The sequence below is a fragment of the Lagenorhynchus albirostris genome, chromosome 8 (assembly GCF_949774975.1).
Source record: "Lagenorhynchus albirostris chromosome 8, mLagAlb1.1, whole genome shotgun sequence".
NCBI lineage: Eukaryota > Metazoa > Chordata > Mammalia > Artiodactyla > Delphinidae > Lagenorhynchus > Lagenorhynchus albirostris.
In genome coordinates, this window is record NC_083102.1 from 11,453,483 (window position 1) to 11,479,884 (window position 26,402).

Below are 26,402 nucleotides of genomic sequence, written 5' to 3' on the forward strand. Positions count from 1 at the left end.
CGGGTGACCAAAACATGCAACAATGTAAATGATAGAAAAACTATGAATAATTCACCCAAATGAGATGGAGCCAGAGAGGGCTGTAGGAAGGAGAGACCCCAGGAGTGGAGCTGGCCGCCCGTTCCTCAGTGGATGACCACTCCCCTTGGAGCCACTGTCACCCCTCATTTGCACCTCTGCTGGGGTCCTCTCCTACCTGTCATTTTAGCCATCTGTGTGCTTGCCTTACGCCCTGGCCCCCGACACTCCTCAGACAACAATTTGTTTAGGGCCAAGACTGTCGTACTCTTCTCTGAAGCTTTCAAAGCTTGCTGCACGCAGGGTAGAAACTGAAGAAACATGTATCGAATATACTGGAAGCCAGTCTTCGACAGGTGGGAGGGCCATGGGTCTACACCACTAGCTTCTCTACCACTCGAGCTCGGAAGCCCTCACCAGTTTCTCACGTTGCTTCGTAAAGGGCATGGTAACGTTCAAACTCCTTAACATGTTTACCGAGACCTTCCCTGCCCCGGCCCACACCTGTCTTTCTGCCTGGTTCCCAAGACAATCCCGAGCCCCAGCAGTCAAACTGGTCCCTTCACTCCCAGAGGCCCCTTGAGGCTCCCTGGCTTCAGGCCCTTGCTCGCGTGTTGCCCAATCTCTACCACCGAAACCCGGCTCACACAGTCTACTCCCTGGAGACTCAGTGTGCACCCGGCTGGGCCTGCTTCCTCTGCCAACCAACCTCGCCTTGCATTATGGTCATCCAAGCCTCCCCGACGGGAACATCAAGATGTGTCTCTTACCCGGCCTTCCCCTGAGTCTATTACAGTGCTGGGCCCTGAAGAAAGGGAGAGGGAGGAATACAAATTCGAGGTGGAATTAGGCGAAAGGCTGGATCGAGACAGGGTTGGGTTTAGGGTTAGAATTAGCACTGGGTGAGTCAATTCCCGATCCCACCCACTAGGCGGCGCCCGCAGTCTCATTCCGGTCAAGACGCCTCCACTTTTTGAAGTTTATTACCTGTTTTACAAGTTTCCTTCCTGCTCTACTGTCCCTTTAAGAAGGTGATCCAGGTGAGGCCTGGACTCCGCCCCGGGCTCTGGCCCCGCCCCCCGCCCCTGTCCGGACGGCCCCGCTCGCCCAGTCCTCGCACCCAGGCCCAGCTGTCCGGGCCTCGGTCCCAGGTCCCGGCCCCGTGCCATGGAGCGGCGCTGGCCCCTGGGGCTCGGGCTGCTGCTGCTTCTCTGCGCCCCGCCGCCCCCGGGGGCGCGCGCCATGGAAGGTACCGACCCCCGCCCCGCCCCGCCCCTCCCCCTCCTCCAGGGGTCGGCATTCCTGAGGAGGCCCTCTCCAAGAGCCCCTCTCCAGCGCTCTTGTTTTGCCCGGCTGCCAGGCGATCGACTGGCCAGGCCAGTCTTTGGTCTTTAACCCCAAACAGCTGCTTTCCCGGGTCAGTCACCCCCGCCCCTGCTGGCCAGCAGTTTTCTCCTGGGGGTGGGGAGTGAGTTTCTGGCGGAAGCAGCGTCCAGACCTCCTACCCCAGCAATGGTGAGGACCCCTCATTCCCAGGCAGCCCCGGCCTCAGGCGCCCAACCCAGAGATCTGAACCCTCTGAAGTCAGAAGTGGAAGTCGCTTTATGCCAACCTAGGCTGGGGGACAGAGGGACCTGCCGCTGGGGGATGGGTTAGGACTCGGGAGGCAGGGGCTCCGGAAGGCAGGGATCAAGCCTTCCATGTGGACACTTGCATGCTCTCTGACCCTACTACCCCCGCTTCCTGGACTCTCCGCTGTGTCTCTACCCCCGGTCCACACCCCCAATCAGGGGCAAGGCAGGCCCTTTGCCAGGGGGAGGGAGCCCCTGCACCCAGGACCCCCCTCCCAAGTCCCCTGTCCACACCCAGCCCACTCATGACCCCCAGAGGCTGAGCTCCTCTCTCGCCCATCCGCCCTTCCAGTTCTGCGGCTGATGGGTCCCCCAGGCTGCACCAGCCCCGCTGAGTGAGAGGCTGCCCGTCCTCTCTGGGGCTGCTCTTCCTAACGCTTCCTGCGTTGACTTTGGTCAAAGGTCCAGCGCTCCAACCCTTGCCCCACTCTGCTTTCTTCCCTTCACACTCGGGAGGAAGACAGACTAGTCATCGTAGCCGTTCACTCCTCCTTCCTGGGCCGGTTTCCTCCCCTAAATCTCAGGAACTCACAGCTGTTAACGGGATGCTGAAGCCTTGGGGCTGGGGGGCCCAGGAAGAGGAATGTGGGTTGCACGTGTGCCGGGGGCCTTCTCCCCCAGAGATGACAGGCCCCCTTTCTCTCCACCTTCAGTCACGCTGATGGATACTAGCAAGGCACAGGGAGAGCTGGGCTGGCTGCTGGATCCCCCAGAGGATGGGGTAAGTGTCAGGGGAGGGAAGGACCTAGGGTGGCTCAAGGCTGAAGGCCTGTGTGAAATGGGGCGGTGAGGTGGGTGGAGGAACGTAGAAAAGAGCAGGAAAAACCGGAAGTGTCTCCTCTGGGAGGGGGAGGGGAGGGGAGGTGAATCAGAGCCTCCTGAATGTGTGGAGCCTTGGGGGGGGGGGGTGTCAGGCTTCACCCCCTGGGGACCGATTCAAAGCCTGGCTCCTCCTCTCCCTGCCCCAGCGAGGGAGGGCTGAATACTTGTGAGGACCTGGGGGAAGATGAGAGTGACACCTCCTGGGAAGAGAATGGACCATCCCTGGGATGGTTGAGAGCTGAGACCCAAACATAGAAGAGTGTCCTCAATCTGGGGTCCGTCCATCCCAATGGAGTTGCATAGACAGGTTTCAGGGGGTCTGGGAGCCCCATAAAAGAGTATTCGAAGTTGTGTGGCTGTATGTGGACTTTTTTTTTTTTTTCTGGAGAAGAGGGCCAGAGTTTTCATCAAATTCTTCAAAGGGTCTTTGACTCTCCCAGAGTTAAAAGCTGCCCCATTAGAGGTCCCTCAGCCCTTGACACCTCCCCCGCCTTCCCCAGCCCAGGCACACCATGCGTTTCAAGCCCCTTCCCTCCTTGGATATTCCGAAGACCCAGTGAGCAGAGGTAGGATCTTGTGAGTCCCATAGAGCACCTTTCTGTCACTCAGCAGAGCTGGCCCTGGAAACACGGGGGCCTCCGCAGGTGCTGCAGCCTCCAGGACTCTGGCCTCAGGCCTCTTCCCTCTGGTCCTAGACCCTGTCCTCTGGGTGTTCCCTTTCCTCTTTCCTACTCCAGGAGGAATCCAGCCTGTATTTCTGGGGTTGGGGTTACTTGCTTTCTTTCCCTCGGAGTCCCAGGGCCCTGGCTCCACTCTCGGCTCTCCCATGGAGTGGCCTGTCATTAGAATGAATAGACTAAACCATAATGTATCCTACAGGAGGGGCTGCTCAGAAGATCCTGGATTAGGCCAGCTCTGACAGGCACCTCATCTCATAAAGCAGCTGATCACTCCACAGTGAGGGCTGCAGGTCCGTCTGCTGGCTCCCACAGGCCTCCCCTGCCACCCCACCCACATAGCTCTTCCCTAATTTGGCTGCAGTGGAAGCAAGGCCCCTTTTGCAGCTCAGGCTCAACAGCTTTGTACTAGGAAGGCGAGGAGACAGCAGCAGTTACATCCCCACTGTCTGCCTTGTCCCCCCCTCCCCCTCCCCATCTTTTCAAAACACACACACACACACACATTCAGATTCACGCTCCCCAGAATGTATCTATGTAGCAACCAGAGCCGTAAGTGAAAGGATCCTTGTTGCTGATCCTGAGCAGCTGCTTCTCCCCCATCTGTCACTGCTGGAACTGGGGGAGGCGAGTCATAGCTGGGAACATCTGCTGCCCCTGGTCCAGCTGCAGCCCTGGTGGTCTAGCTAATGAGCTGCGCATGAAACCCCCACCACCTTTCCACCTGACCTTCACCCCAAGCCTTCCACTCCGACTTCCCCGTCCCAGCTTCTTCCTAAGAAGAGGCTCTAGGTGCCTTCTATCACTGCAGCCTGGACACCCCTTGTCTGATCTTTGAACTCCCTAACGTAGTACAAAAATACGTGCCTCACAGCAACATATACTTCTGCCCCTGCCCCCATGCCACCCCAGACTTTAGTTAAGGGTGCTTTTTCTCGCCTTTTCCCAAAGCTGCGAGTAGCAATGAAAACCCTTGGGAAAGTGAACTTTCTATGGGCCTCAGTCTCTTCTTTATAAAATAAGGGGGTTGCAACCAAAATATCAATGGAATATTTTATAGAATTTGAGAGCTTCTTAAGTTCATCTGGCAGAGAATATACTTAAGAATGTCTGAGAATTCTTTTGAAAAAAGAAGAAGAATGAAATAGGAAACTTGTCCTACCAGATATCAGAACGTACCATACAGTACATCAATTATAATTAAAACATTTGGCATTGCACGAGAATATTCAGGTCAATGGAACAGAATAGAAAGTCCCCAAACAAACCCGCATATTAGAGATTTTAGTATGTGATAACACTGGAATTGCAAATCAATGTGGAAAGTATAGAGTAGTCAATAAACTGACAATTTGGTGTCCATAATTTTTTTTTAAAAAAAGGAAGAAGGTAAAGTTACACCTTCACACTCTACAGACAACAAAATTAATTCTAGGAAGATTAAAGTCTAAACCTAAAAACCAAACCTAAAAGAATGTTAGGAGAAATATAGAAGATCTTTATAAGTTTGGGATGGGAGAGCTTCCCAAGCAAAATACACAACACAAAAAGGAAAGAAGATAAATGGTATTATGTAAAAATTTTAAAAGTATGTCAACATCACAGACATCATTCGCAAAATTAAATGGCATGACGGAGAAAATATATGAAATATGCATTTCGAGCAAATGATTAATGTCTATAATGTAAAAAAAAAAAAAAAGATCCAAATGAACACTCAGAAGATAGCAGTAGAATATCAGGCAAAGTTATAAATACGTAACTGCATAAAAATACAAATAGACAATGAACAAAAGAGAAACGCACAACCTCCTCCTCAAAGAAAAGTACATTAAAATGGCCAGAAGCTGTTCTGTCCATAAGATTGCCAAAAGTAAAAAGCTCATTAATATCCCCTGTTGATGAGGTTTTGAGAAAATGCGCCCTCCTGCATTGTGAAAGTGTAAATTGATAAAGCCTTTGTGGAGGACAGTCTGGCAGTATCTTCTGATAAAATTTGTACTATATTTACCCTTTGATACAGCAGGTCTATAGAAATCGTACAGGAATCTACATGTTTACTTAAAAAGTAAACAAGCACTAGAAGTTACTTAAATGTCCAACAATAGATGAATGATTAAATAAATTATGGTACAGCCATACAGTGGGATACTATTTTATGGATTGCTAAAAAAATTAGGTAGAGCCATATACTCTTGTGGACATCTTTCAAAGACTTTTTATTCGTTTAAAAAAAAAAAGTAAGTTATAGAAGAACACATATATTTTTTAAAATTATGTTAAAAACACACGCACACGAAAAAAAATTCAAATGTTTCTCTAGAGGCACTGAAAATGATCTGGAAAGTTTTACTCCAAGTTGTTAAGAATGGGTGGATGGATGGGAGGACTTTCACTTCTTGTTATATGTAAGTTTTTGTTCTTTGACTTTTTGTAATAAGCACATAGAGGCCTAATGATTAAGAGCATAAACTCTGGAACTTAGAGTGTCTGGGTGCACCTCCCAGCTCCTCCTCTTAATAGCTGGTGCCTTGGGCAATGTGTCCTTTAACCTCACTGTGACTCAGTTTCCTCATCGAAAGTGCTTAGAATAGTGACTGGCCCATGGTAAGCGCTACGTTAGTGCTGACCGTTATTATTATTAAGATTAAATGTAAAAGAAGTTAAGGATGGTCTGGATGGTATCTAGGGGTCCAACCAACTCTTTCCGTTGTTGATTTTTAAAATTTTTTTATCTATTTTTATTTATTTATTTATTTTTTGCGGTACGTGGGCCTCTCACTGTTGTGGCCTCTCCCGTTGCGGAGCACAGGCTCCGGACGCGCAGGCTCAGCGGCCATGGCTCACGGGCCCAGCCGCTCCGCAGCACGTGGGATCCTCCCAGACCGGGGCACGAACGCGCGTCCCCTGCAACGGCAGGCGGACTCTCAACCACTGCGCCACCAGGGAAGCCCCCGTTGTTGCTTTTGATAGTGGCTGTAACTGGAAGGAATTTTGTAGAGTGAGATTCCCTCCTACAGAAGAGTTTTATGCTTGTTCTCACCCTCCAAAGGTCAGAGGCCTTAATATTAAACGCAGTCTCCTCGTCTCTGAACAAATAGGCAGAAAGTTTTTGTGCATGAGCTTTTGCTACAAAAATCTGCCTTTGGGGTACCTGACAGCCCTGCTGAGGGTAAAAATGGTGCTCATATTCTTGCAGTTGGAGGGGCTCATTGAAGGGTCCAGAGCTGGCCAGGGTTGTCAAGGGGGTGTTGTCTTGCCCATGCTATATCCGAAGAAATCTCCGACCCTAAACATTTAACCTACTATCCTGGGGCCGTGGGGTGGGGAGAGGGCAGGACAAGTAGCGTGAACCTGGGCATCTCTGACACCAGCTTCCTCGCCATCCATTCTAGAAATTGAGCATTTGGGGAACAGGTGATGATGGCTTGGAGGCTGACGCTCGTTTTCCTCTCACAGTGGAGTGAGGTGCAGCAGATACTGAACGGGACACCACTGTACATGTACCAGGACTGCCCAGTGCAAGAAAGCAGAGACACTGACCACTGGCTTCGCTCCAATTGGATCTACCGGGGGGAGGAGGCCTCGCGTGTCCACGTGGAGCTGCAGTTCACTGTGCGGGACTGCAAGAGTTTCCCCGGGGAAGCTGAGCCTCTGGGCTGCAAAGAGACCTTCAACCTCCTGTACATGGAGAGTGACCAGGATGTGGGCATTCAGCTCCGGCGGCCCCTGTTCCAGAAGGTGCTTCTACCCCTCGGGGCCATTTCAGCCCTGACACTGATCCTTGCCCCACTCCCTTCCATGACCCCACTCCACTCAGAAAAAGAGAAGGTGGCAGAAACAGGAAGAGAGCGTAGGTGTGGAATAGTGGAAAGAATGTGGGACTAGAAACCAGAAGGTCTGGATTTGAGCACCTTTTCAGCTGCGTCCTGACATGGGGTGTGTCACTTAACCTCTCTGGGCTGTTTTTCCTTGTCTTAAAGGAGTGATAATAATATTTTATTATTAACAGTATGACTGTCAGCCTCATCTACTCCAGAGGCTTTTACAAGCATCCACTGAGATAAGAGCAGGACATGGTGGAGGCAGGGGAGAGGTATTTGGACTTTTTCCGTCCATGCTCACTACATTCGTGTGTGACACACACCCATAAGTATCCCTAGAGTTGTGTAGGAAGACAGTTCTCTGCAGGCTACTTTTTAATCCCTTCCCTCTCTTTCCTACTCAAGAAAACATACTGGAATGCAAAAGAGAAGGGAACATATTATTATAGGACGGACTCTCATTTTTTTCCAAAGAGCAGCTGTTGTGAAGTTTGTTATTAGTCATAAATTAATGATGACACGCTTTATAACTGATCACCTTGTTGGCACTGAGGTTGGGAACACCTTTGAAGAGTGGACATTATCTGGGCTGTAGCATCCCACAGCTGGGCTCCAATCCCAGCCCCACCATGTAGTAGCTGTATCGTCTTGTTCGAGGTCTTCAACTTCTCTTAGCCTTAGTTTCTTTATCTGTCAAATGAGGAAGGGGATGCATCCCACCGTGTAGGATTATTGCACGGACTCGACAGTGTAATGCACGTAAAAATGCTTGGTTCGGTAGCTCCCGTGTAATCAGCCCTCTGTTTATGCCCGTGTAAACTGCAAAGTATTAAGCAAACAGTCGTTTCTGTTACGAGGGAAGGAAGCACGACTCTGCCATTTTCCCTCTTCCCCACCCTTCTTCCCAGGTAACCACAGTGGCTGCAGACCAGAGCTTCACCATTCGAGACCTTGCGTCTGGAGCCGTGAAACTGAACGTGGAGCGCTGCTCCTTGGGCCACCTGACCCGCCGAGGCCTCTACCTCGCTTTCCACAACCCGGGTGCCTGTGTGGCCCTGGTGTCTGTCCGGGTCTTCTACCAGCGCTGCCCTGAGACTGTGCACGGCTTGGCCCAATTCCCCGACACTCTCCCTGGACCAGGCGGGTTGGCCGAAGTGGCAGGGACCTGCTTGCCCCACGCCCACGTCACCCCTGGACCCTCGGGTGTACCCCGCATGCACTGCAGCCCCGACGGCCAGTGGTTGGTGCCAGTGGGGCGGTGCCACTGTGAGCCTGGCTACGAGGAAGGCGGCAGCGGCGGTGTCGAGGGCTGCCTCGGTAAGGAGACTCAAGAGGTGGTAAGAACTTGGAGGGACCACTCGGGGGAGGGTCTACCGGGTGCCAAGGGAAGGAAGGAAGCCGACGCTCCATCTCAGTTTTTTTGTTTTTTTTTTGCGGTACGCGGGCCTCTCACCATTGTGGCCTCTCCCGTTGCGGAGCACAGGCTCCGGACGCGCAGGCGCAGCGGCCATGGCTCACGGGCCCAGCCGCTCCGCGGCATGTGGGATCTTCCTGGACCGGGGCACGAACCCGCGTCCCCTGCATCGGCAGGCGGACTCTCAACCACTGTGCCACCAGGGAAGCCCATCTCAGTGATTTTTAAACGGAGTGTCCCAAGGCCCTAGGGAGACACACGCGGGGGTGTTCCCAGCACAAGCGATTTGCGGGAGGGGTGTGATTCTCCCAGTAAAACACTGGACAACCTTGGCTCTGTGTCATTCTCTCTCCAGCCTGCCCGAAAGGCTCCTACAGGGCGGACGTGGACACACCCAGTTGTCTCAAGTGCCCCCAACACAGCACATCCGAGTCTGAAGGGGCCACCTTGTGCACCTGCGAGAGCGGGCACTACCGCGTTCCTGGGGAGGGCCCCGCCAAAGCATGCACGCGTGAGTCCGGGGCCGGGACCTGGCCGCCCGTGACGAGGTGCAGGACCTTGGCTAAACCTGTGTTGGGGTCCGAACTTTCCAGAGCCTATCAAATATCGGGGACCATCCAAGGTGCCGGCCACTTAAAGGCCCCAAACGCGCACCACTGCTCTCCCTGGAGGAACGCAGAGATGCGGTTAAGCTACCTTTTCCCCACTAGGAATCGAATCTCCGGGCAAAGGCCGCGGAGGACTTGGAGAATCGGGGTTGGGAGAAGGCTAGGGGCCAGCAGCTCCGGTGAGGGCCGTGCTGCTTCCTACCGATGGCCTGTCTTCTCCCACAGGCCCCCCCTCAGTCCCCCGAAACCTGAGCTTCTCTATTTCGGGGACTCAGCTCTCCCTGCGCTGGGAGCCCCCAGTAGACCTGGGGGGACGCGAAGATGTCAGATACGATGTGGGGTGTTCTCAGTGTCGGGAAGCAGCGCCGGACGGGGAGCCCTGCCAGCCCTGCGGGGAAAGCGTGCGCTTCTCCCCGGGGCCCAGCGGGCTCACCACGGCCGCCGTGTGCGTGGATGGCCTCGAGCCCGACGCCAACTACACCTTTAACGTTGAAGCCCAGAACGGAGTGTCGGAGCTGGGTACCTCCAAGCCCGCCAGCGCCTCACTCAGCATCAGCATGGGGCGTGCAGGTGAGGGGTCTGGGGGGCCAGCAGGGCCTGGAGGAGGCCGGAGGGCATAGGACCCCAGGGACACACTGACCAGCAGGAAGCAAGGAGAGGCTTCTTAAGTGATTTCCTCCCTCTGGACTCGTAGTGACCCTGTCAGGCTTGTCCCTGAGGCTGGTGAAGAAGGCGCCACGGCAGCTGGAGCTGACCTGGGCGGCGTCCCGGCCTCGCAGCCCCGGGGGGAACCTCAGCTACGAGCTGCACGTGCTGAACCAGGTGAGCTCACGGCGGAGCACCTCCAGCGTTCCTCTCCTGGGGCGCCGGATGGGAGAAAGCTGCCCGCAGTGAACCGTGTGGCTTTCTCAGGACAGAGCCCTCTGAGGAGCCCTACCCCGATCACTCCGGAGCCCTACCCCGATCACTCCGGAGCCCTACCCCGATCACTCCGCAGCCCACCCCGATCACTCCGCAGCCCACCCCTCCCACGTGTTCCCAGGGCTGCCCTTCTCCTCCACCGGGTCTGGTTTGGCACGGCCCAGGTAACACGAGTCCCCATCCACAGGATGAAGAACGGTACCAGATGGTTCTAGAGCCCCGGGTCTTGCTGACCGAACTGCAGCCGGACACCACGTACACCGTCAGAGTCCGGATGCTGACCCCTCTGGGCCCTGGCCCCTTCTCCCCTGACCATGAGTTTCGGACCAGCCCACCAGGTGGGTGGGTTACTCTGTGTTCTGTCGCAAACACACATGCGACTGTCATCCCCCTGAGGTTTCTCAGACCCTGTTCCAGTCAGTGATCTTCCTTCCTCGTCCACGCACACACACACGCACACACACGCACACGCACACGCACACACAGGCACGCACACACGTAGACGCTGCCTGGGCGGATGGCCCCGTGCAGAGTCACACCACACCTCCTCCCCAGACGCACATTCTGATGCCGTGTACCGCCAGCCAGCATCCTGTCCCATCTCCTAACCCCTCAGGTTAGTGTCCATTGACAGACAGAGCAGGTTGGTGCTCCCTGGGTGGGGCCCTTTCCGCGGGCTCTCTCACCCACGCTCACACCCATCTCCCTGGTTGGGGAATGCACACCCAAAGCCACCGAGAGACCGCCTCACACACACACACACACACCGTGTGCCCTGCCAGCCTCCATCATCCCTGGGGGCTCTGAGCACCCCCAGACTTCTTCACCCCACGTGCCTATAGTTTCCAGGGTCGTGACTGGAGGAGAGATCGTGGCCATCATCTTTGGGCTGCTGCTGGGTGTAGCTCTGCTTCTCGGAATGCTTGTCTTCCGTTCCAGGTGCTGTTCCTGTCCCCCCCACCCACCCCCCCACTTCCACCACCCTGGGTCCCTTTGCCCTGGCAGAAGCTGCTGAATGCCGCCCAGCAGCCCTCCCACCCCCTAGTACCAAAGTGTCCCCGCACCACCCGCTCCCCACCCCCTGCCGTTTCTGGGGAAATCTCAGCTGCAGCACATCTGGGCCCCGGAGGTGGTCCTGGGCCCCTGAAGAACCTGGTCCCCAACCCTCACAGGAAAGCTCAGCGGCGACGGCACCAGAGGCGGCAGAGGCAGCGCGATTGTGTCGCTGATGGGGACAGAGGTGAGCCAGGAGCACCTGTGTGTGCACACGTGTGTGTGTTGGGAGGCGCCACTGGGACGGGACCAAGGGCCCCACATTTGCTAGGACAATTCTGGGGGCACAGGTGGGCTCTCTCGTCCCCAGGGCTCTTGTGTTTTTCTACTTAATTAACTTTGGTTAATTAACCTCGTACTGACAGTCCCCCGGAGGCTCTGTGCAATCGCCCGTTAGCTGTTGGTGCCACTGCACCGGCACCCAGGCTCCGGGCAAGCCTTCCTCATCCTCCCTGGCTGGGTCTGTGGGCTGAGGCTGGCTGGGAGGGTGACTGCCCGCAGGCTCCCTGAAGCCCTCCCAGGCATGTGGGCTTCCTGCTGGTCACCTCATTAGGTGCCCCACAAAAGGGGGAGTCTAGGGGCCGTCCAAGTAACAGAGCGGGAGCGAGGCTTGTCTGGAATGTGAACGAGCTGTGAGTGACCGAGCTGTGAGTGACCGGAGGGAGTGACCGGAGGAGTACGGTGAGCAGCGGCGGGGAGGGAGGCGAGGAATTAGGGTCAATGAGCCATGGGATGATTGGGTAACTTGAGGCCATGAACACGCTTTTGGGTCTGGGTTCCGGGCCCCAGCTCTGGGCCCTGGATGGTGAGGACACACGAGCTTTGCATGTAGACAGCAGGAGGAATGGCTGCGCTATGCAGACGTCGTTGCTGAGGATAGAGACTGTCTTTCACTTCAGCCAGGACAGGACTCCTCGGGGAACAGAAGAATGAGCACCGGGGTCTGCTGGCCCCTCCCTCCCCCTCCCCCCAGTACTCCTGAGCCCTGGAGTTGGGCTGAGCCCTCTCTGTTCTCCCCGCAGAGGACAAGCTGTGGCTGAAGCCTTACGTGGACCTCCAGGCATATGAGGACCCTGCCCAGGGAGCCCTGGACTTCACCCAGGAGCTCAACCCGGCCTGGCTGGTTGTGGACACCGTCATAGGGGAAGGTGAGCCCTGTGGTCCCCTCTGCCTGTGTGGCAGCACAGAGCGGCCAGCAGGCCCCTTCCTTCCGGCCCTTCCCAGTGGAGCCCAGCCGGCCTCTCCTCTGGCCCAAGAGCTCCCAGATGAGTTTCCTCCCTGCTCTACCCCGTGTCCTGCAACCACTGTGTTCATGTTTTAACCCCCTTATCAGGTGTCCTGGAGCAGCTCCCGCCTCCTGCACCATCTGCTTTTGTGGTTATGGAATTTCTGATAAAGAGCGTTAAACACATCATCTTTGTCAGGAGCGGGGGGTCGCTGTGCCCAGGCTCAGGCTGTTCTCAGATGGTTCCCAAACATGGGAGGGACTCAGAGCCTCCCTAGCCCCACATTCCACCCCACCAGGGGCCCAGTGTCCTTGGGCTGCCCCGATCCCTTGGGTCACCAGGGAAAATGGATCTGAACAGAGAACAAAGCTCAGCAGTGTCTTTGCTGATTGTGTGGCCAAGTGACCGGAGGAGCTTGCGGAAGAGAGGCGGCAGTGGTCAGCCTCCCCGGCCACTTGTGTACTGGCCCTGACCAGCCTGCCCTTCGTGGACAGAACCCAGCCCCACTGCATGACCCCCACTCACCCAGCACCTCCTGAGTATCAGGGCTCTGCTAACTGGGGAGACAGTGCCGAACAGTTTGCAAAGCTGCACTCCTGTTCCAGACTCCCGGCCCCTGGCCCTGGGAAGTACAGCCAAGCCCTTGTCTCAGGGAGGAAGGTACACCATGTTTCTGATCCTCTGGTCCAGAGAAGAAAAGGGAACTGGAGGACTGGAGATATCGCTGCCTGTCCCCCTGGGGAGCCTGACCATGCATCTGGCCATGACCCTGTTTTCTTTCCACCCAGGAGAGTTTGGGGAAGTATATCGAGGGTCCCTGAGAACCCCCAGCCAGGGTGCCAAGACTGTGGCCATTAAGACCTTGAAAGACACATCTCCCGACGGCCAGTGGTGGAACTTCCTTCGAGAGGCAACTATCATGGGCCAGTTCAACCACCCGCACATTCTGCACCTGGAAGGCGTTGTCACAAAGAGTACGGCGAGGGGTGGTGTCCAAGAGCGTGCGGGGAGGGAGTGGTAGAGGAGGGGTGAGGCCACCGGAAGTGGAGGGAGATGTGCTGTCAGAGGCAGGAAGTGTGGTTCTGGGTAGAGACGGGGTGGAGGCTGCCGTGTGATGTGTGCTTTGTGTCTCAGGAAAGCCCATCATGATCATCACGGAGTTTATGCAGAACGGAGCCCTGGATGCCTTCCTGAGGGTAAGGAGGGCGGAGGACCAGCTTGGAAGGGGGATGAGCCACGGAGCCCTGGGCATTGGCTCTGGGTCCAGGAAGAGGAGACCCAGCCCATCCCCTAACTTGCCCACTCCCTGCTGCAGGAACGGGAGGACCAGCTGGTCCCTGGGCAGCTGGTGGCCATGCTGCAGGGCATAGCATCTGGCATGAACTACCTCAGTGACCACAGTTATGTCCACCGGGACCTGGCCGCCAGGAACATCTTGGTGAGTCAGAACCTGTGCTGCAAGGTGTCTGACTTTGGCCTGACCCGCCTCCTGGACAACTTTGACGGCACCTATGAAACCCAGGTTAGAGCCTTGTACTAATCACATACACACTCTCACACACACACACACACACACACACACACTTACATGCCGTACATACAGTCAGTATGTGCACAGCACACGATGCGTGCTCATGTGGACACACTAACTTCCCATGCCCTTCTGTGCCCTGAAACACATCAGCCTTTTGCCCCACATGCCCTGTTAGGGAGGAAAGATCCCCATCCGTTGGACTGCCCCCGAAGCCATTGCCCACCGGATCTTCACCGCGGCCAGCGACGTGTGGAGCTTTGGAATCGTGATGTGGGAGGTGCTCAGCTTTGGGGACAAGCCCTACGGGGAGATGAGCAATCAGGAGGTGAGCCCAGGTGTTTCCCTCCCCAAATCCTCCACGGCCCTTTCCCGCCAATGGCCTCATTTCTTCTTTCTGACCCACAGTCTGTCTGCATTCCTATCTACTCTCGTCCCCTTCACCTCATGCCCTGTTGTCTTGACTATGGCCATCCTGATCAGGGGGTCTAGAGGCTCCACTACGACGATCTCATGTGAACAGGGCTTCCTCGTGGCCTGCCGGGTTAGCTTCTTACCCTCTTCCTCGCTGCAGGTAATGAAGAGCATTGAGGATGGGTACCGGCTGCCCCCGCCCGTGGACTGCCCTGCCCGCCTCTATGACCTCATGAAGAACTGCTGGGCCCATGACTGTGCCCGTCGGCCCCCCTTCCACCAGCTGAAGGCACAGCTGGAGCATCTGCATGCCAACCCCCACTCCCTGCGAACCATTGCCAACTTCGATCCCAGGTAACCACCCTGGGGAGGCAGATCTAGGAGAACGGAAATGGACATTTGGCCACAACCATCGAGCGCTGGGCCTGTGGAGCTCCCAACAGAGTCAGGCATAGGAGGCAGCCCCAAATCTGCACCTTTGGGAAGACAGCGCTCTGATGGAGGAGATGCGGCGTCTCGCCCTCGATAGCTCTGGTTTGATGGAAGATGGGAAGCAAACACGCTAAGATGCAAAGTACATATAAGAGCCGCCAACCTGATGCCCGCTCCAGTGAGCTTGGCCACTTAGAACGGGGTGGGGAAGACAGAGAAACCAACAAGAGGCAGACGGGGGATGCGCGTTGTGACTGAGAAGGGCAACCTTGTGGGATCTGGGAAGGCGCCCAGATCCTGTAGCCGTCAAGGGTTGGGGAACTGAGGGCATGCCAATTGCAAATAGTGCAGGGTACAGAGAAGTCTGGACTTTATCCTGAGCCTAGAGAACTACTGACCAATTTTTTAAAACTGTCCATGGGAGGGACATGATCATTGTGTTTTACCAAAAACATTGCCAGAATATGGAGAATCAACTGTTTGCGGGGGGGTAAGATGGGAGAGACGGGCAAGGCTTCAAATGCTTTATCGGGTAAAGCAGCCCTGGCGTGCTGGCCTCTGTATCAAACCACCATATATAACCTTGTTTCTGGGAGAAAATGTGCTCCGAGTTCCAACTTTTGGAACTATCTTTTGGAGCACAACTCCCTTATACACTGGAGACCGCATGTGCTAATCTTTCTGGAATGCTGGATATTTTCCCCCAGCAGATTTACTTTACTAATGGTTTCTGGCTCTGGCTGGCTTTAGGACAGGAACACTCATTGTATTGTGGGTGTCAGAGTGCAAGAATAACAGCCAGGGTTGGAGGTGGCGAGCAGGGGGCTGCTCCCAGAACTCGGGGGGCCACCCTGAAAAAAGCCGAGACCACGCTGGCCTTCCAGGGCCTCTGCTCACCTCGTCTCCCTGCTTCCTCTCAGCTGGGATAATCGATACTTCATGTCTTTACTGGCCCCCATCGGTGGCCCAAAGCTGGCCACTGCAGTGCACGTGGGCTGGTGGTACCTTCCGTTTGGACCTGCGAGGCTGCCGCTTGCCCCAGGTCTGTCAGCGCAGCGGGACTGTCAGCCTGCCCGTTGCTGTTGCCAGGAAACCGGCCAGGAAGTGGGTGCACTGACAATGGCCGGGCTAATCCACAAAGTCTAGATAATCTCTGTGCTCAGACAGCCAACTTGAATGCTGCCTGCAGATGCACAGAGGCAGAGCCCCGGGTTCAGGAAAGCCCTGCATCCCCCTGCATGGGACTGAGGCAGCCCATGTCCCACAGGGTGACCCTTCGCTTGCCCAGCTTGAGTGGCTCAGATGGGATCCCCTACCGGAGCGTGGCTGAATGGCTGGAGTCCATCCGAATGAAACGCTACATCCTGCACTTCCACTCCGCCGGGTTGGACACCATGCAGTGTGTGCTCGATCTGACAGCCGAGTGAGGACCCTGGGGGCCCGGGCGGGGGACGCCTGCTGGGGTTTGAGGCCCAAGACTCACCGATTCCCCCTCCTTGCCCACAGGGACCTGGCGCAGATGGGGATCACACAGCCCGCACACCAGAAGCGCATTCTCTGCAGTATTCAGGGGTTCAAGGACTGAGCCTTCCCCTCACCCACCCTGTCCTCAGGGAGCACGGAGGGACCCTCGACCTGTAGGACTTTGGTGCCGCTGCTGTCCACCCTTCCCTGAGGAACTGCCTCTGGAGCCAGAAAGCCTATTGTTTTAAAAAGGCTGGGGTGGGGGGGGGCGGGTAGAAGTAAAAAGATAATTGTGGGAGCTGGGGGAGGGTTTAATATATATTATATACATATACATATATATTTTTGTAAATAAACAGAAGCTGAATTTTCAACTTTACCCCAGGGTTTTTATCCCTCTCTCTCCTCCAGCTCACCCTCAAGGGCTGTAGGCACGAAAGAGTCAACTGCTAAGAATTCTGGAAAACACCTTTTATTTGTAGCTGTAACCACAACCTGGCAGCACAGGGGTGGGTGGGAACGTCCAGGCTGGTGAGCCCAGCCCAGCCTCCCAGCAGGTCAGGGCGTTTCCTGGCCCTCAGCAAGCAGAGTAAGGGGCTGCTCGAGGGCCAGCTGAGGGCATCGGTGCAGCAGTGAAAGCAGCAGCGCTCAGTCTGGTGCCCCCTCAGGTGGGGTACCTAGACGATGGTGGGTGGTCCCTGCAGGATCGGGGAGGACTGGACCCCAGGGCTGGGACTCTGCAGCCCTAGGCCATGTTGGGTGGGGCCCTGGATCAGGGCACAAGGGATACTGGGGTGGGGTCCGGCATGGAGGGAGGGGCTCGACATCAAAAATTAACTGTGGGGAGGGTGAAGGGGGGAGGTGTTCTCATTGTGGGTGGTCTGCTAATGGGGAATGGATTTGCAGTCAAGAAGGGAGCCAGTCCTCACTCAGGTCTGGGCTCTGGTGGTGTGGCATTTCCGGCAGAGCACGTGGCCATCCAAGGGGAAGCAGCCGTTGTCGTCCGCCTCGATGGACAGTGGCTTCCCACAGTCCTGGGAGAAGGAAAAAGAGTGCACTGGCGGGGAGGCCCCCTAAGCACCCCACCTCCCCTCTTTAAATTGGGAAGTCCGGATGCTTCATGGCTCAGCCATGCCCTCGTTGTCTGTGTCCTCCAAATCACAGCCGCCTCCACTCCTATCCCCGCCTCCATCACCACACTTGCACTGTTGTCCCCTAGGACTCTCCCCAGGAGGACGGGCAGTGGGTAGAGCCGCTTCCGAGGCGCCCGCCCCAGTAAAGGATGTGCGGCCTCTCCCACCTGTCTAACCTCTATTCTGACTCTCCTTCAACCTCACTGAGACCCCCAGCCCTACCAAAACAAAACAACACGCTTCCCTCCCATCGGTCCGTCCCCTTTCTTAGTTTATCGGCAACTCAGTGACCTCACAGAGGACCCACACCCTGCAGTCCTGGAGTGACGAGGAAGCATCTCTGCTGGGCGGGCGTGGATGCCGTCTCTGTCCACCCTCAAAATTGCAGCACTGATTTACTCCAGGGCCCGGCGCTGTCCACCGCTCATTGGTGAGCAGCGTCCCACCACCTCCCATCCCCAGGGGGCCGGGGTGATGGCCGACCTCACACTTGTAGCACTTCATATGGAAGTTCTTGTCCAGAGCGACCACACGCACGGTCTCCTCTCGGCCAGGCTCGGGCATGATGGGCTCTGTGCAGACGGAGCACCTGGGGGCATACTGCCTGCGGGGCAGAGAACCGGGTGCGAGTCAGAATGGGGGCGAGGGGCACCGGCGCTGCCCCCAAGAGTGCAGGGAAATGAGATGGCAGACTGGTCCTTACCTCCTGCCACACCCACCCTGCCGCTCCTGCAGAAAGCACCCCCAGAGGACCCCATACCTGGGACCCCACACCTGGAACCCTGCCCCTCGCCTACCCCGCACCACGTGGCTGCCTCTGTCCAACTGCTGAGGGGCACAGAGGGGTGTGACGTGCTGGCCACCCAAGGTGGAGCCCCGAAACGTACACCTCCCACACACTCAGAGGTGGGAATCCGAGTCTGCGGCGTCCCTGCTCCCGCCCTTTAGCTACGTCACGGGATTCTGCCAGTGGCCTGAGCAAGTCGCCACCTTGTAAACACCGTTTCTAAGGGGAAACCCGAGTTCCAAACAGCTGATCTCCAAAGGAACTTTCAGAATCCAGCCTGTGTGCGAGGTGAAGTCACTGCAGCACACAGTGCTGAATGCAAGACCACACCCAACATAAAGAGTCATGGGCCGGGGGAAGGGGACGAGCCGGCAGCAAGGCTCGCCATCCAGGCCAAAGGCCGCCGGACAGCTCAGTCCAAAAGACAGACAGGACGTGGGGACAGAAAGCAAGTCCAGGGGTTTGGAGCCGTCTTGGGGTCAGGGGGCAGCCTGGCTCCCAGAAATATGGGAGCTGGCGCCCAGAGAAGAGCCCGGCGGGGGGCGGAGGATCCCCACCTGTGGTAGTCGGGGACGCAGTGGGGCCGGCTGGCCGGGTCCACGATGAAGGCCGTGCCCTCGAGGGGGCAGGCGCAGACCACACAGGTGAAGCAGTGCGGGTGGTAGGCCCTGCCCGTGGCCCTCAGCATGCGGTCAGTGATGGGCTGCCCGCAGGCGTTGCACTTCTCCAGGGTGTCCTGAGGAGGCAGCAGCAGGAGGCTGGCCGGGACCTGGCACCACGGGCCGGCTGCCAGGGCACGGCTGCCCCACGCTCGCCCCCCACCCCCCCCACCCCCACCCCGGGCTGAGCCCCGGGTGTCCCCAGCCCGACCCTGACTCACAGTATAGCAGCCCTCACAGTACGGCGCGCCCTCCAGGCTGTAGAACTGCTGTCCCTGCAGCCGCTGCTCACACTGATGGCAGGTAAAGCAGGCGATGTGGAACAGCTGCCCCAGAGCGCGCACCGCGGGTTGAGCACGTGCCAGGGGCTGGTGACACCGGCCACAGGACTCTGGGAAAGCCGCAGAGACGGAAGTGAATGGGACGAAGGGCGTGAAGCTTGCAGGGGCTGAGCTGGCCTGGGCAGGGAGTGGAACCACAGACAGCGGAAAGCACGGGAACGCAGGAGATGTCCCTGCGGGCGGGCGGGGGCTCACCGCTGGCGGCCACGTTCTGCCTCTGAGGATGCTCCATGTCCTGCATCAGCTGCTGCGTCAGCTGCTCCAGCTCCTCTACCTCTTTCAGAGTCAAGGCTCCTGGGGCCCCAGAGGAGCGCACCTGCAACCCCAACACTTTCCTCACACTCTCTGAAGGGTCACGCCCTCCAGGGACCCGCCCCAGCGGCCTTACCCACTTCCTTCCAAAAAGGACCAGCTCCCCTCCCGTTTCCCAGATACCCAAGTTGGCTGGACCCAAAAGGCTGCTCGTCCTCCCTCCCCAAGGCCCGCACCACACAAGGAAGGGGAAGAGGACGACACTTCCACCCGCTTTGCCCGGAGCCCCTGGGCAGTCACAGGCAGGCCAGAAGGACGGAGCGGACGCAGGCCACGCACACAGCAGCGCAGGTCACCGAAGCACTGAACACACCAGGCCACGTGTCAACTCCACAGAGCATGCTGGGACATGGCCCCCGTGAAGAGACCGGCACGCGATGGCGTGTGCACCCACACACGCGCACACACCTACCCGTCCCGCCGGCTGCCGAGCAGCCCCTGTCAGCGTGAGGATACAACACAGGCGGGAGTCAGGTTAAACCCCAGGGCTGTCTGCAGGAGCCCAACCCACAGCTCCCACGAAGAGGTCCTGGGGTCCCTCCTTAGAGGGGGTTCCTGGACCACCTGACCCCGGTCCCTCCCCAGTAGGCCTCAGAGAAGGGCCACTCTCTAGGCCAGCCTAGCCCTCCTGTTAGGGGATCCTGAGACAGCTGGAGACTGGGGGTGGGGGTGAGGTTAGGGGGGCAGTGCCAGGAACCCTGAGATCTCCCGGGAGGAGGCGCTGCAGGGGCTGTCCGGCCTGTAGCAGCGTTTCCAGGACATGGTCCCACGGGAATGCTGGGTGGGTCTCCATTACTAAGTCCACCCGGGACCGAGGCCCCCAATACTGAATGCTCTACCTGCCCATGCCTTCACTCCCCTAACACCCGGAACTCAAAGCCTCCCAGCTCCCTCCTCCCGTGGCCACCTTCCCCTCAGCCCTGGCTCTACCACCCTCACACCTGTCTGCCTGGAGAGTTGCATCCGCCCGGGGAGGCACAGATCCATCGATGCTCCGGCTCTCAGCCATTTTCCCCACGGACTCCTGCTACCTCCTGCCTGTAGCTGACTGTGTAAGTCCCCTGTAAGCCCCCGCTTCTATGTAAGCTTCCCCTTTTCCTCTCCCAGTCATCCCTTCTCGGGGACAGACAAAGAGGACACAGCCAGCCCTTTCTCTCTGGTGCCACTTAAATGCCTCTTCCATTCTTTGGAAGTATGAACTATTCAAACATCAGCCCTCCTTGGGTACCCACGCTCCCCCACGACACACCAATCCAGCCACTGTTTTCCCTCTCTGCCTGCGAGCACCGATGTCCCAGCTTCAACATGCATGGCACTCAGACCTCTGCAACTCCAACAGCTCCCAACGTCCCTCCAGCTCAGGCACCTTCCACCATGGGACACCCTGGACCTGAGATTTCTTGGTCTCTGCCTCCAAGACCCTGGGCGTGACCTCCCAACCATCACCTCCTCCCCCTTTTCCCATCCACATCTACTGAACGAACCTGCTCAGAAAGGCTTTGGTTCCTCTGCCTCGCAACCCTCTCCACGCGCCTTCTACATCCAGCCATTCTGGCTTGCCTCCCCTGAAGCCCAGCCCCTCGACCATCGACTCCTACAAGGCTCTCATAGCCACTCTTGCCACCTTCAGCCACCATCACTTATCTGATCCAATCTCAACCCTGGGTCACGCCACCACCCGCTTCCTGCTTCTGCCTCCCAACTGCAGAAAGTAGGTGGAGAGATCCCTGAATGCTGCAGAGGGAGTTCACCAAACAGGGCAGCGCCCTCCGGCCCTCCAGCCTCAGCTCGGCTGTCTGGCATTTGGCTCCTGTGGGTTCCCAGTCGCCTTCCCCATGGCAGTTGTTCCAAACCCTTGCATCTCCTCCAGCCCCCAACTGCGTCGTCGCGCCCTGGCTCTCACGGATGACCTCACCTCCTACGTGAGCGAGGAACTGGGAGCCGGCCGGCTCGAGCTCCCTCTCGCTCCTCTCTGCCCAAGACTGCGGCCACACAGTCCAGGGTCTCTGGGCTGGGAAAGCCCTGGGGGCGGGGCGGTCACCAGCAGCGCTCTGCTCCACGCTCTCAGGCAGAGAGCACACACACACACACACACACACACACACACACACACACACACACACACACACACACACACACACACACACACACACACACACACGCCTTCCCCTCCCTGCCAACCTCTGAGAACAGGCCACTCTGGCAACTGCATTTTCTCACCATCCACTCTCTGCTCAACTGTCCCCACCACAGGTCATAGCTTCCGAATCATCCAATCTGCGGCCTTATTTTAGTCATCATGCTTCTCAGACCCCCACTGAAGAGCTCCTCGGCCATCATCCTCTTCTCTGAGATGCCACCCTGATCTGTGACTCTCCTCCTCCTGCCATTCTTCCCCCTGGTCCAAGGTTCTTCCCAGGGACCCGGCCCCTCCTGTGTAAGTGTCCCCGGGCCTTCAGTATCACCACATATAACCAACGCACATATGCGCACCTCAAGCCCAGGCCCTCTCCTGCACCCATCCCCCATTGCTAGCTGAATGACAGTTCCAGCTGAAAGAAGGTCCTCCTGGAACCTGTTGCTCAACATGCTGACAGCTGGACCCACCTCTTCCGGTCCACACCATTTCCCCTTCTGGACTTCTCTATTTTGTCAGCAACACTGTCATTCCCCAACACACCAGGGCTTTTTTTTTTTAACCCCTCCCCCTCCTCTGGCAACTGTGTCAGTTACTGAGCCTGGAGGCTCTTCCTCCTCTCCGGGCCTTATTTTTCATTTCCACTAATGTTACTCCCGCCCAGGAGTGAATCCCCACACGTCGCTGACCTCCTGCGTCTAGGCCACGCCTCTGCTGGGAAAACTTTTCCAAAAGCACGGCTGTCACCAGACCTCCCCACCCAGACACACACCACCTCAAAAATCATTACTGCCTCTCCAGGACCCACAGGCTCCCTGGGTGCGCTATTTCATCTCCTTCCCACTAAGCGCCCTCCCACCTCTCTAAGCATGGCTCTGTAATCTCCCCACAGGGACCTTCCACTTTCTGTCCTCCAGACACCCCTGGTATATCTGTGCCCTTGAGTTTTGTTCATGCTGTTCCCACCCGAATGCCTGTCCCTCTCCTCTCTGGATTCTTAAGTCCCACCAGCCTTCAAGGCACAGTAGCACCATGATGACTTTTCCTAACTTCCCAGCCTCAACAGTGGCTCCCTGTTTGGAGTTCCTGTAACATAGGATTCTGCAAAACTCACTGGCACTTGGCATCTCTTCCTACCCTGTGCCGGTACACACACAGACATCCATGCGGTCAGTTAACTCCGTGGCTGGCTGGACTAGATAGATGACTGGCAGGGTCCCTTCAACCCAGAAGATCAGCCTCCTGAACTGGAAGGCAGGAATGGTCAGGCAGGAGTGATAACTGTTCTGCGCTGGGCGTTCATGTGCTGGATACAGACCCACAGCACTTTCCACACTTTAGCTCACTTAACCTTCCCAACCATCGTAAGGATGGATAGTGAACTGAGGCTCAAAGTTCACCTAACTTGCCTGGGGTCTTGGGAGCCACAGTTCTATTCCAGGTCCACTGACGCCCTCGGGCTCAACCTCTTTGCGATCTCTTCCCTCCCGAGTACAGAGCACCGTGCCTGGCACCGAGCAGAAGCTGGCTGGCTCAGCCAGTGTTTACCAGTGGCTCTTATCACCAGATGGGCCCTCAGGCAGTGAAAGCACTCAGAGGAGCAGAGATTAACTCAAGACTCCAAGAAGGGGGAAGATCTGAAGTTGGACTGGTGATGATCTCATCCCTCCTCTTCAACTTTCTGGGGCAGGGAGCAAGGGAAGGTCAACCAAGTCCTCCTCCTAACTCAGAGCCTGTGTGCTCCCCCTGCCTCCCAGTCGGGCCCCACCCAGCCCCAGACCCTGCCAGGCTCTCCTCCAGACGCGCTTTCTCTTGCCATTGTCCCACCATTCCAACCGCAGAGGCTGAAAACTCCTATCCCACCACCCCACACCCACCCCGCTTTCCGGGACCACCTCCCTCCTCATTCTCGGGCTCCTGACTTAGCCCTGTCCCCAGCCCCCTGCTGTCAGCCTGGTCTTCCCACCCTCCCTCACCTGGTTTTGGTTTTGAGCCGGTGGGGGCACTGCGTGCTGCTTCTCCTGCACTTGGGGCTTCTCCTTCTGCTGAGCATAGGTGAAGCTGGGGGGCTGAGGGGAGCCTGTGCCAGTGGAAGGGGGAGCTTCAGGGGGCCCCAACTTCTGAGTGGGCTGTGACCCGGGTCCACCTGGAGCTCCAGCGCTGAACTTGGAAGCCACAGGAGTAAACTTGGGAGTCACTGGAGAAAACTTAGGGGTTGGAGATGGGGCAGGGGGACCTCGGGGCTGGGTGTTAGCCAAAGGCACAGGCTGCGGCTGGGGCTGGACATGCAGCTGGACCTGAGGCTGGGCCTGGGCCTGGGCCTGGGCCTGGGCCTGGGGCTGGGACTGCACGTGAATATGTGTCTGGCTCTGAGGCTGAGCCTGCGACAGAGGCTGGGAGCTAGCAGGGGACTTCCAGGGAGGCAGGGGTGCTGTGCCCCCAGCTGCAGGCTTAGAACTGGACTTGGAAACGAATGGAGTGGTGACCGGTGGGAGTACATATCCGGATGACACCTGCAAGGGAAGGCAGAGGGGAGAGAGGAGTGCCTTAGAGAGGCTACTGCCCTCCATAACTCCATCCCCATGCCCTTCCTCCCTGCCCTGCCTTTCCTACTCTCCTGCCCCTTACCCGGGCTTTGAAGGGATCATTCTTGGTCATGTCATCCAGCAACGAAGACAGAGAGTCGATCTCCAGATCAATACTGCTCACCTTCTCCCTGGGCTAGAGGGTCAGGGGTCAGAGCACCCATCCCAGTTCTCCACTGCCACCCCACCCCCCATGAGGGCAGAGATGCGGGGAGGTCAGCGGAGAGGACCCTCCTCTCCTTTCCTTGGGGTGTCCACTGTAGCTGCCTCTCCCAGGCCTCCATACCTGTGGTGGGAGCTGTATGGGGGCCTCAGGCCCTCCCTCCTCCACTAGCGGAGGCGGTGGGGAAGGGAAGATCTCCTCCTCCGAAGGCGCAGGGGGAAACGGTTCCTCGATCGGGGGAGGGGGAGGGGGGAAGGCACCTCCCAGAGCGCCCTCGGCGTCGTCGGCCTCCCCAAGCACAGGAGGCGGCGGTAAGGGAAAGTCTGGTGTTGGAAGGAGAGAGAGGGCAGTCAGCAGGGACCCCTCTACGCTTCCTTCAAGTTCCCTTCCTTGAAGTAGCAGCTCTAACCCCCAACCCAATAACTCTCTCGAGGGTCCTGGAGCGTACGGGAAGTTAACGGGGTGGGGGGCTGGGCGCAGGACGCCCTGGGAGCACTGGGTCAGGAAAGGCCGGGGCTCAGCCGAGGAGTGGTACATCTCCCATTACACTTCGGAAAACGGACCCAGAGGGGAAGATTCGTGCCCCACATTCCCGCCTCCCACCCCCAGGCGGGGGACCTGGAACAGTCCCAGGAGCCCTGGCCCCCAGCCATGAGCTCCACGATGAGGTAAGAACATCTGCTCGGGACTCGGTGGCTGCGCCCAGCCCCCTCCGCTGCGACCTCTCCAGACATCCCCAAATTCCCGAAACCACTCCCCCCAGGCCGGCGCCTGCCGAGGTCCAGCCCCCAAGCTCGGCCACATACCTTCCGGGGGCGGCGGGGGAATCTCGCCCACGCGGCCCATCTGTGCGCGTTGGGCCCCAGCGGCCGACGGCCCCTCGCCGTCCCCGGGCCGGAAAGGATTCACTTTGGGCTTTGGGGCCACCACCGGGCCGAACTTCTTCTGCGGGGCGTAAAAAACCGGAGCCGAGACGGAGATCGCGCGAGGCGGGCGGGGGGCCGCCATGGCCAGGCCGTGCTGCGGGGGGTGGGTGGCCGGGTTACGCAGCGCCGAGCCGGGCAGAGGACCCCCTCGCCGGCCCGGCTCCCCTCTGCTCCCCCGTCTCCCGACCCCGTGGGCGGCCGCGGAGCGGCTCCCCGCGCCTCACCGCGGGTCGGAGCGTGCGCGCCGCGTCTCGGGTGGCCGCCTCGCAGCCGGGTCCGCGGACTCTGCGTCCCGGTCCCGAGCCGCCTCCAGCCCGGCGGGGAGGGACGCGGGAAGAGGGAGGGAGGGAGAGGGCGGGGAGAGAGCGGCGCCGAGACCATACAAGGAGCGGCCCGGGGAGGGGGCGGGGAGAGGCGGGGAGGGCGGACGGGGCAGGAAACTCCCCCAGGAAGGGGCCCTGATCCTGCCCTGGGGCCGGAGGCTTCAGCAAGGTCCTCCCGCCCCCGCCACCCCCCCGCCCCCGCCGCCCCGGCCGGGCACGGACCGCCCCTCCCCAAACACAGGCCTCTGATGTCATTTCCTGACTTGACCCCCTCCACACTCCCGCGGGTGCCCGAGATCTGACTCACGGTCCCCACTCCGGGCTACGCCGGCGGAGGTCGGGCGGGGGCCCCAGAGGTGCCCAAGCAGCCCGGTGGCGCCTCCGCCCCGGCCCAGCCCCCTCCTCTCCGGGCCTGCAGTTACCTGCCTCCGCCACCTCCAGCGGCTCCTCCGCCTTCCCAGCCAGCGGCCAGCCCCGCGCCCCAAATCCCCTCCGGGTCAGCCCAGACAGGCGGGACTGGGATGGAACTGGGCTCCTAGGTGGACAGGGATGGTGAGTGGGGGGTGTCCTCCCCGCCTACGGCCCCCTAGGCCCTCTGTGCCCTGGGGCAGGGGTGGGCGGTGTGAGCACGAACCTCAAGGATCCTTTGGGGGATCCTAACCAAATCCTGGGCAGCTACTTAAGGCTTCGAGGAATTCGCATCACCCGCGACCCGCCTGCGGATCGGTTAAACATTGCAGGAGGGAGAGTCGCGGCGGGTGGGGCCGGGCAATGGAGGTGGGAGGGCGGGGCGGAGGCGAGAGCGGCCAGCGCGCTTGGGGCGGGGGAGAACGGACGTGGGCGCGGGCTGCAAGTCTGCGCCCGTCCTTTTTCGCCCACCGTGACCCACCCCTCGAGGAGGCGGTGCGCGGCCGGGCGGCCCTCGGGGGATTCGGAGACTGCGCTCGGTGGAGCCCCCCATTGGTCCGACCGGATTCCTCAGCCTTCTTGTGCCCTAGGTC

At 58.3% G+C, this 26,402-nt stretch overlaps 2 protein-coding genes across 9 annotated transcripts; one reads left to right on the forward strand and one right to left on the reverse strand.

Annotated features, from left to right (window-relative positions):
* Positions 1-1,132: 1,132 nt before the first annotated feature.
* On the forward strand, positions 1,133-16,395 carry EPHA1 (EPH receptor A1). Of its 6 annotated transcripts, none has more exons than XM_060156470.1 (18): positions 1,133-1,267; positions 2,303-2,370; positions 6,608-6,889; positions 7,881-8,289; positions 8,742-8,897; positions 9,220-9,564; positions 9,689-9,816; positions 10,103-10,253; positions 10,758-10,854; positions 11,088-11,155; positions 11,991-12,116; positions 12,983-13,168; positions 13,329-13,390; positions 13,510-13,716; positions 13,904-14,053; positions 14,300-14,493; positions 15,839-15,994; positions 16,078-16,395. In XM_060156470.1, the coding sequence occupies exons 1-18, from the start codon at positions 1,186-1,188 to the stop codon at positions 16,154-16,156; spliced, it is 2,946 nt and encodes a 981-aa protein (XP_060012453.1). In that variant the 5' UTR covers positions 1,133-1,185; the 3' UTR covers positions 16,157-16,395. The 6 variants fall into 6 exon arrangements, with proteins under 6 accessions (XP_060012453.1, XP_060012457.1, XP_060012455.1 ...); XM_060156474.1 differs by having other exon boundaries at positions 9,490-9,564; XM_060156472.1 differs by lacking the exon at positions 15,839-15,994.
* Positions 16,396-16,491: 96 nt separating this feature from the next.
* ZYX (zyxin) lies at positions 16,492-25,461 on the reverse strand. 3 transcript variants are annotated; one of them, XM_060156476.1, is made up of 10 exons: positions 25,303-25,460; positions 24,959-25,172; positions 24,276-24,475; positions 24,033-24,125; positions 23,381-23,917; positions 19,151-19,271; positions 18,836-19,005; positions 18,513-18,691; positions 17,652-17,772; positions 16,492-17,069 (listed from the first exon to the last, which is right to left on the reverse strand). In XM_060156476.1, exons 2-10 carry the CDS (start codon positions 25,158-25,160, stop codon positions 16,965-16,967), a joined length of 1,728 nt encoding a protein of 575 aa, XP_060012459.1. In that variant the 5' UTR covers positions 25,161-25,172; positions 25,303-25,460; the 3' UTR covers positions 16,492-16,964. The 3 variants fall into 3 exon arrangements, with proteins under 3 accessions (XP_060012459.1, XP_060012460.1, XP_060012461.1); XM_060156477.1 differs by lacking the exon at positions 24,033-24,125; XM_060156478.1 differs by lacking the exons at positions 16,492-17,069; positions 17,652-17,772 and having other exon boundaries at positions 18,513-18,713; positions 25,303-25,461.
* Between the last annotated feature and the right edge of the window lie 941 nt (positions 25,462-26,402).